At 39.6% G+C, this 9,501-nt stretch overlaps 2 protein-coding genes across 2 annotated transcripts; both read right to left on the bottom strand.

The window, feature by feature from the left end:
- Positions 1-1,076: 1,076 nt before the first annotated feature.
- On the bottom strand, positions 1,077-4,005 carry LOC118433986. The gene is made up of 5 exons (XM_035846542.1): positions 3,682-4,005; positions 3,295-3,601; positions 2,755-3,226; positions 1,990-2,687; positions 1,077-1,686 (listed from the first exon to the last, which is right to left on the bottom strand). The coding sequence occupies exons 1-5, from the start codon at positions 4,003-4,005 to the stop codon at positions 1,565-1,567; spliced, it is 1,923 nt and encodes a 640-aa protein (XP_035702435.1). The 3' UTR covers positions 1,077-1,564.
- An 820-nt stretch (positions 4,006-4,825) lies between these two features.
- LOC118433984 lies at positions 4,826-8,856 on the bottom strand. Its single transcript, XM_035846540.1, has 4 exons — positions 8,571-8,856; positions 8,043-8,511; positions 7,195-7,952; positions 4,826-5,489 (listed from the first exon to the last, which is right to left on the bottom strand). The coding sequence occupies exons 1-4, from the start codon at positions 8,800-8,802 to the stop codon at positions 4,957-4,959; spliced, it is 1,992 nt and encodes a 663-aa protein (XP_035702433.1). The 5' UTR covers positions 8,803-8,856; the 3' UTR covers positions 4,826-4,956.
- Positions 8,857-9,501: the final 645 nt, after the last annotated feature.

Below are 9,501 nucleotides of genomic sequence, written 5' to 3'. Positions count from 1 at the left end.
CGACAACGGCAGATAAAACCTTTTAAATTAAAAAAAATGAAAATTTAACTCTACAATACGAACTTTCTCCGTTTTGGATTTTTTAAACCGGTTTCCGTTATTTTTAAATTCAAATAATTTCCCAAATATGATTAAGTGGAATTTAAAATCCGACAAACATTATTAATTAAGCATTCGCTTAGAGAACAACTATTTCAGAGAAATTAATCATTCATAGCAAGAAATGTAAAATTCTAGCTCAGAAACAATTTTCATTACAAATAATTTAAAACTTGGGTTACGAGTTTGATAAAACCGGTTAATTCGAAATCCGATTTAAAACCGTTTTAAAAATTCCAAAATATAAAAATTTCATCATTAATTACCATACTCCGGGCAAATATTTTTTTATCCTACCCTACTCGTGTTGAGCTCAACACGAGTAAGTATACTATCCAAGTCAGTGGGGTATGTTAATTACTCACCATGAGTTTTCATAAAATCTCTTCTAGCCAACGGCATCAATGGATTTCCATAACTTGCAATAATTTCTCCTCCTTCTTTCACCTTTTTGAAAGTAGTCACTATCATGACAAGGGCGGAATCATGATGACGATACAAAACGTTGGCGTCAATGCAGCTGTGCTTTATTTTCGACGGGGGATCCAAACACCGCAAGAAAAGAATCCTCCTTGACAAAGTTAGCTCGAGTGGAGTTACACTCATAAATCTTCTTGATTCGAGCAACGTTAACCTTCGTAATTTTGGAATCTTCATTATCTATCAAGGACTTGAGGTCTGGTCCAGCCCACATTTTGTAAAGGTCGCGGCCAAGTGAAGGATCCAGACGGATCTTATTTGCCATAACACCAACGATGTATTTCAGGGTGGATGTGTTAAATGAAAATGCACTTTTTTCTCGTGGGCTGACATACAGCGCGGCGAAGGGTTTGCTAATCAGGAGGACTGTTCCAGGTTCGAGATCTTGAGTAGCAAAGTATCCATCGCCTTCGCCAATGCTACTCTTCCCGAGTTGCTCCCAGATTTTGATCAAATTCGATCAAGCTATTAAATACTTAGTGCCAACGTTTTAATACTTTTGGACTACATATTTTATTTTAATTTTTAATTTCACCGAACAAAATATAGCTGCTGCATTTTACCAATTTATACATTTTTTTTACAAAAGTAGAAATAGCCGAGGAAAATTTAAAATGTTATTATTCAAATATGTTTAGCTTCCCTAATTAATCAGTATCGGTGAAGTATTCAATCCCAAATTCTTTCAACTCCTCCGGAAGCGTGGAATAGGCTCCTTCACGAATATATTCCAAAGTGCCGACATAAAGACGGCAATGTTTCCTTAGTTCTTCCACCCATTTTTCCAGCTCTGCCTTTTCCTTGTTCAATTCCATACAACAAACCAAAATGCTTGCGACAAGGGAAGGATGCTGATGGTTGGTTGCGAAGTTCTTGAGGACGGCGTAAATCTTCTCCATGATGGGCAAACACACGGAATAGTGACCTTCATCTACCAATATCATGGCGACAATCACATGGATTTGAGGATTCACTAAGGCCAAATTCAGGTCGGGCGTGGAAGCAAGAAGACTTTCCAGTTCGGCGATTGCCACCAAGTCGCTGGGTTTAATTTGGGGACAATATGGGTTCGGTCCAGTTCGCATAGGCGACATTTGCAGACACACCCTGCAAAAAATATACAAGAGGAAAGTTTTTATTTGTATAAATGCAAACTACATGTGAAAAAATCTCGCTGAAATATGTTCTTAATATTTAAGGACGATAAGAATATTATAAAATATTTACGAAAAAAACGTAAAGACGATTTTAAAGTAAAAGTACAGGGATTGGTGTAGTGAAATTACTCGAAGTCCACTGTTCGTTTCAGTACCATAATTTTTTTAGCAGTTTCTCACCCTAAAATTTCATCAACGATTGACAAAATTAACATAATTTTGAAAAATACAGACTACCTGCACTTGAACTTACTCATAATTTCCATGCACTTTTTTCTTTCCAACGGCTCCAATGCTTCAATATAGCTCGCCAGAATTTCTTCTCCTTTCTTCACCTTTTTGAAAGTAGTGACCATCATGATAAGACTGATATCATGGTGATGATACATAACGTTAACATCAATACAGCTGTGATTTATTTTCGACGGGGGGATCCAAACACCGCAAGAAATGAAAGTTGCGGCGCGGTCAGAGTTGCGTCCGCGGTAGTTAATGTTGCAAATATTTCGGATTCGAGCAATGTCAACCTTTGTGATGTTTACGTCATTATCCGTCAAAGATTTGAGGTCAGGTCCAGCCCACAGTTTGTAAATGTCTCGGCCAAGATCGGGATCCAGCCGGATCTTGTTTGCCATAACGCCGACGAGATACTCGTGAGTGACAGTGTTTAATGAAAATGTTGGCTTCTCCTGTGGGTCAACATACACTCCGGCGAAGGGTTTGCCAACAAGGAGAATTGTTCCAGGTTCGAGATCTTGCGTGGCAAATAATCCTTCGCCCTCGGCAAAGCTGCTCTTCCCGATTTCAACTGGTCCCCGAAATTCGGAGATACGGTCAACCAGTTCGACCGGTAAAGGTGGCTGAGGCCCGGCAGACGTTCTTGGTGGAGGCCTTCGCACCCCACAGATAAGTTCTTTTCCGGGTGGTTTTCCCAGTTCAGGAATCAGCGATCTGGATGAAATTAAAATTTTCAATTCCAATCATTAAATTGTAGATAACTTTGGATTTTAAATAGCACCTCAATCTGAGAATATCTTTACTCTCTTCTCCAAGCGATGGGTATTCGTTCAGCTTTTCGTCCAGAAATTTGCCACCTTCAGCGTACCGTCCAAGTCCAATGAGAGCTTTGGCGTGACGATAGATCGCCTTGACATGAGCATTGTTGATCTCAAGGACTTTTCCAGTGCAGATTAAGGCTGGATTAAAACATTCCAATTTAATCAGACAGGCCGCCTTGTTGGACAGAATGTCCACTACGAGTGTCAACGCTGCTGGAGTCATCTCCTCCTCAAAACCAGGCAAGTATTCTAGGGCAACATCGTAGAATCTGATGGCATCAGTTGCTCGATTTTCGACGAAAGCCTTGTTTCCAACATTCTTCAGTTTGGTAGCAGTCTCAAGGTCACTTTGGCCAGGAGGGAATTCCCAAACGAGTGGAGAATCGAACAGGGCTCGAGATTCCTGAGGCAGATCTGATTTCCAGTGGACACCTGGAAATGACATTTACATATTGATAAGTTAGATTACACACGAATCCGAATATGTCCAAAAATATTACCAGAAAAGAGTGCTTCCATTCTCTTTGGACTCAGCAACTCGACATCGGCCGGATTATCAACAACCAGTCCAAAGCTAGGCATTTGGGGAAAAGGCTTTTTAAACACGGGATTCTTCACGATAAGCACCGTCCCCAAGGGGAGGACCGCCTCGAAATCAGATTTGACCATTTTAGCATCAATCGAGTAATTGTTGAGAGCCAGTCGCATGACTTTCTCTCCTTCGAGATCCTCCACACCAGCGTCCACTCCTTGCATCTTGCTCGACGCGGTTATCGTTCGACAAAGTAAAAACTTCCCCTTCAAGATCTTCAGGAAAAACAAAGTATGATAATTAAATCATGACTTTACTCAACTTTTGACCTGTCATCACGAAATGTGTCTCTCACCTGTCCCACATTCTTCACCAGCGTGTCGATACTGACACAATTTTCCATTTTCAATTCCACCCCCATACTCTCGTCGTAGGTGGGGTCGGCGAAGTGGGTCTCTGGAGATGATAAGATCATGTAATCGGTTTTTCCCAATTGCTGAAGCACTATTTTCATGTCAATGCGATCCCGATGGATTCCATTCATGACGGAAATGACGTTCTCTCTTGTTGTTGCGTAGCTGATAGCTTCGTCGTCGGTGAATTTCAAAATTTTCCTAGCCATGCACTCCTCCGGTTGAAGTTTTTCAGGAGTCACACTAGTCTGATCAGAGCCCTCCATGGCGTGGCCTTATTTTTTGCAGTGTACTCAAGGGGGAAGTATTTATCAACTTGGAAATATGTACAAGTTTTTATTCTGCTCTTTTCACTTTTTTTCTCGATGCTGCGGTGCGATTCCCTCGTTCGCTTTTGTATTTCTTGGTGCCCCGTCAAAGAAAAGCTTCTGAGATTAGGAATTGTTTTATTCGGCACTATTTTATTTTATAATCTTTATTTGCACCAAACTTAACATAGTTGTTGCATAGCAATTTATGAATATTGTGGGAGTAATTAAATAATATTTCCTCTATTTACATGGATTTTACTCAATTTCTCCCTCAAATGCAATGCCACCAATTTTAAATCACACGGTGGTTCAATTAAGTGGTTGAATTGCTAGTTGAATCTCACTATTTTAAATAATCAGGAAAGTTATGAAATCTCTTCTGGCCGTCCAATAAATTATACAAAGGGATGCATTTGAATTATTTTTTTTACTAGTTCCTGTGTCTCTTCTGCATCATGAATATGAATGATCATGATTCATGACCAGATTTCTCGTTTTCGTTTCGATTTATGTACATGTTCCAAATATTTATTTTTCTACAACTTGTTCGCAGGATGTAAACATATATATGTGTTCGAATAATGCAAAATAACTGAGGATGAGCCATGAATGTATGACAAACTAAATTACTGAAATGTCCAGACAATTACAACACATGGTAGTTTGTACATGATAATATGTAATTAACTAGCGCTAAATAAACCAGGAAGGTTTGTTTTTTATTATTATTAATTATTCCAATTTAATTATTACTTGGATTTTATTAGTCATTAAAGTAAGTTAAACACCGTTCAGAACCAAACGACAAAACTTAACCATACATAAAGTAGAAATTCCCGAGGAACATGTAAAATGTAATTATTCAAAAATGTAAAAAACGTGTATTTAGCATGGCTAATTAGTTATTTAGTCAACATCATTGAAGAATTCAATCCCAAATTTTTTCAACTCCTCGGGAATTGTGGGTTCACTTCCTTCACGAACTTCTTGCAAAGTGCCAGCGCCAAGAATGCAATGTTTCCTTAGTTTTTCCGCCCATCTTTCCAGCACTGCCTTTTCCTTTTCCGTTTTCATACAACAAATCAAAATGCCAGTGGCAATGATAGAATGCTGATGGTTGGTCGCGATGTTCCCGAAGACGGCGTAAATTTTCGTCAACATGGCCAAACACTCCACGTAACGTTGTTGTCCGAACAACGCGAGGCCAACGCCATGAACTCGAGGATCTGCCAAAGCCAAATTCAGGTCGGGGCTGCCCTCATGAAGATTTTCCAATTCCGTGATTGTTGCCAAGTCGCGTGCGAGAATGTGGGGACAAGATGGGTACAAATTCGTCATGGCGTCGAAAGCCAGACTTCCGAGGAGTTTCTCTCTCCTTGCAATCACAGCCGAGCTTTCTGATAGGTCAAGTTTGCAAAGGCGACATTTGCAGATAACACCTGCAAAAATATATAAAGGGAAAGCTTTTTACATGTATGTATAAATTCAACGGAATCATCGCGGAAACTAGAGGTGAGCTGGATCGTCATTTTTTGAGATCCAATCCGTCCAAATCCATTTCACCCAAAAAAATTCAGATCCAATCCATCCAAATCCAATTCACCCAAAATTTTTTAGATCCAATCCATCCAAATCCATTTGGCCCAAAAAATTTCAGATCCAATCCATCCAAATCCATTTGGCCCAAAAAATTTCAGATCCGATCCATCCAAATCCGATTCATCAAAAAAATTTAAGATCCAATTCATCCAAATCCAGTTGGATCGAATCAGGGCATGGATTATCCAAACAAATATATATATATTATATATATTTATTATATATATTTATATATATGTAGTATATATAGTATATATATTATATATACTCATAGTTAGTGTTCGGGATAAATCTGATTGGACGGTATATTTGTCACTGTGTGTGCCATGCAAAAGTATGGCCCAGTTACTGTATCGCAGTGTTAAAAAGTACACTTCCTGATATTCTTTATGGTGACGAAATTTATCCAATCGGACCAAATCCAATCCACTCAGATCCTATTCATCCAAATCCATTTCACCCAAAAAATTTGAGATCCAATCCATCCAAATCCAATTCACCAAAAATTTTTTAGATCCAACCCATCCAAATCCATTTGGCCCAAAAAATTTCAGATCCAATCCATCCAAATCCATTTCACCCAACAAATTTCAGATCCGATCCATCCAAATCCAGTTGGATTGGATCGGGCCATGCATTATCCAAAAAAAATGGATATCCAGCTCACCTCTAGCGGAAACATATCTTTACTGTTTAAGAAGAACTAGACAGTTATCAAATACGTACATAATTAGGAAAAATGTGAAAGGATTTGTAACGCTCCCTATTCGATTATGGGATTGCGTGTCCTGATTCACATCCACTTTCGCGGATGCCCTTTTTCTTTGTGATGTTGTGCAAGAAATTTGTAGTAGAAACTCACTTTTTTATAAGAATTATGATTAAATTTATTTACATCAATACCGACTGAAAAATATTGACTTTACAGAAATGCTCGTATTATGAATACGTGGGAGAGCTAATGCTATTATTTTAATTTTAACTAATTATCTAGAGAGGAACTTATTATTAAGTTTCCGAAGATTTAAACCTTGAACTTGATCTTGATGATCACTAAATCTAACCTGCTGATCTTGAATCTAAAACTACACTTTCCTTCTCTTCTCTCTCTGCTTACTCTATATATACGTGATCACATAAGCCACGCCTACTTGATCACTACCTTTACTTACGCTACATATGCACAAACTACGCCCTCATGATCATGATGACGTAGGCATCATTCTGTGCTCCTCATTCCTATCCTCTCTTCCCCTTCGTGATCTCCTCCTGCACACAATATGGTTTGGACACACATGAGAGGCGAGATACATATGAAAACTACATCTATGTATTTTGAATCCCTTGACCTTTGAAATGCTGATGTCACATTTGCATCAGCGTTCCAAAGGTTGCAGATTTAAAAAGAAAAGTGATTTTGTGTTTCAAATTTATTTTAATGATTCACTGGTTCGTATCTTTGCTTAAAATTTGTGATCCCAAATTTAATTATTGACAAAATTAACCTATTTTTGAAAAAATAGACCAACGATGATAATTACTCACCAAGACTGTCCATATAATCCTTTCTCGCTAACGGCTGCAATGGGTCAACATAGCTGGCCAGAATTTCTTCTCCTTTTTTCACCTTTTTGAAAGCAGTGACCATCAGCACAAAACTGGAATCGTGATGATTACACATAACGTTGGCATCGATGCAGCTGTGCTTTATTTTCGACAAGGGGACCCAAATGCCGCAAGAAATTAAAGCTTCGCGGTCTTTCTCAAAGTTGTTGCTGCGATGATTAATGTCACAAATATTTCGAATTCGAGCAATGTCCACCTTTGTGATTTGCATGTCATTCTCCGTCAAAGATTTAAGTTCAGGGCCAGCCCAAAGGGTGTAAAGGTCACGGCCGAGGTCAGGATCAAGCCGGATCTTGTTTGCCATAATGCCGACGAGATATTCGTGGGTGATGGCGTTCAAAGTAAATGCTTTCCTCTCCCGTGACTCAACGAACAAACCGGCGAAGGGTTTGCCAAAAAAGAGAATCGTTCCAGGTTCGAGATCTTGCGTAGCAAAGAATCCATCGCCTTCGCCAATGCTGCTCTTCCCGAGTTGAATTGGTCCCCGAAATTCAGAAATACGGTCTATCATCCCGACCGGTAAAGGTTCCTGAGGCTGATTCTGATTATGTATCACTTGTCGTGTCCCACCACGGCCATCGGTATTAAACTCCGTGTCTATGACCACTATCCGTGGGATACGGACCGCAATAACAACATTTTTTCCGGGCCGTTTCCCCAGTTCAGGAACGATTGATCTACATAATTTTAAATTAAGTTACATTCTACATCATAAAACAACTAAATATTGAAGTTGGTTTTTCTTCATATTTTGGACTTCAAATAACCTCAATCTGAGAATATCTTTATTCTCTTCTCCGCCGAGCTGACTAATCTTTTCATCCAGGAATTCGCCACCTTCGGAATACCGTCCAAGTCCGATGAGAGCTTTGGCGTGACGGTAGATCGACTTAACGTGAGCGTTCTTGATCCCAAGTACTTTTTCAGTGCAGACTAGAGCTGGATTAAAACATTCCAGTTTGATAAGAGCGGCCGCCTTGTTGGACAAGATGTCTACCAAGAGTGTCGAAGCTGCTGGAGTCTTCTCGTCTTCTCCCTCCACAGATAAGTACTCAAGAGCAAGGTCGTAAAATCGGATCGCGTCGGTTGTCCTATTCTCGACGAAAGCCTTGTTTCCCACGTTCTTCAATTTGGTAGCAATGTCAAGGTAACTTTGGCCAGGAGGAAATTCCCAAACGAGTGGAGAATTGAACAAGGCTCGAGATTCCTGGGACAGATCTGACTTCCAGTGGACACCTGGGGAAAAAGGTATTAACAAGTTATCTAAATCTGAATAAATCGTGTCCAAATATTACCTGGAAAGAGTGCTTGCATTCTCTTTTGACTTAGAATCTCCACATCGGCCGGATTCTCAACAATCAGTCCAAAGACAGGCATTACGATCAGTCCAATGATGGGCAATGCGGGTGAACTCTTTTTAAACACGGGGTTCTTCACGATCAGCACCGTCCCCAAGGGGAGGACGGCTTCGAAATCGGATTTCCCCATTCTAGCTTCAACCGAGTAATTGAATAAGGCAAGTCGCATAGCGTTCTTTCCTCCACGCCAGCGTCAACTCCGTTCATCTTGCTCGACGGGGTTATCGTTCGACAGAGTAAAAATTTCCCGTATAACACCTTCATTTAAAGAAGATAAAATAACGATTAAATTACGACTTTTGCATTACTTTTCACTAATTCATCCCACAATTCTTACCTGTCCCGCATTCTTGTGTTTCGATACTGACAGAATTTTCCATCTTCAATTCCACCTCCATATTTTCGTCGTACGTGGAGTGAACCGTTGGATAGTGCAAAACCATAAAGTCATTTTTTCCCAATTGGTCAATGACCATTTTCATGTCAATGCCATCCCGATGAATGCGATTCATGACCGAAATGACGTTCTTTCTTAACGTTGAGTAGCGGATAGATTCATTGTCGGTAAATTTCAAAGTTTTTTAGGACGATGCCCTTCGCCTTTTGAGTTTTTTTAGGACCCATCATCTTCTTCGAGTCGTGGTCTTCTTTTTGCAGTGGGGGTGTGTACTCAAGGGGGAAATATTTATGAGCTGGAAAAAATTGTGCCTTATTTTGTATCTCTTCTCTTCCTTCTTAGCGAGGCGAGGCTTAGTTTAAAATTCCCTCCTTCCATTTGCACCTCATTCGGTTTTTTAGAAAAGCTGCATGAAATTAGAAATTACTTAATTCTTTACTACTATTATTTGAATCTTTAATTGCGCCTACG

Source organism: Folsomia candida, unplaced genomic scaffold (assembly GCF_002217175.1).
Source record: "Folsomia candida strain VU population unplaced genomic scaffold, ASM221717v1 Fcan01_Sc001, whole genome shotgun sequence".
NCBI classification, from domain to species: Eukaryota; Metazoa; Arthropoda; class Collembola; order Entomobryomorpha; family Isotomidae; genus Folsomia; species Folsomia candida.
This window is presented reverse-complemented; position numbering and strand designations above follow the sequence as displayed.

What these genes read in the sequence shown, in the direction of transcription:
- LOC118433986 (XM_035846542.1), bottom strand. Translation starts at nt 4,005, where the DNA reads ATGGAGGGCTCTGATCAGACTAGTGTGACTCCTGAAAAACTTCAACCG. An exon ending in TGGTGAAGAATGTGGGACAG is followed by an intron (nt 3,602 to 3,681) that starts GTGAGAGACACA and finishes TTTTTCCTGAAG; the next exon opens with ATCTTGAAGGGGAAGTTTTT. An exon ending in AAAGATATTCTCAGATTGAG is followed by an intron (nt 2,688 to 2,754) that starts GTGCTATTTAAA and finishes AATTTCATCCAG; the next exon opens with ATCGCTGATTCCTGAACTGG.
- LOC118433984 (XM_035846540.1), bottom strand. Translation starts at nt 8,802, where the DNA reads ATGCGACTTGCCTTATTCAATTACTCGGTTGAAGCTAGAATGGGGAAA. An exon ending in AATGCAAGCACTCTTTCCAG is followed by an intron (nt 8,512 to 8,570) that starts GTAATATTTGGA and finishes CTTTTTCCCCAG; the next exon opens with GTGTCCACTGGAAGTCAGAT. An exon ending in AAAGATATTCTCAGATTGAG is followed by an intron (nt 7,953 to 8,042) that starts GTTATTTGAAGT and finishes AAAATTATGTAG; the next exon opens with ATCAATCGTTCCTGAACTGG.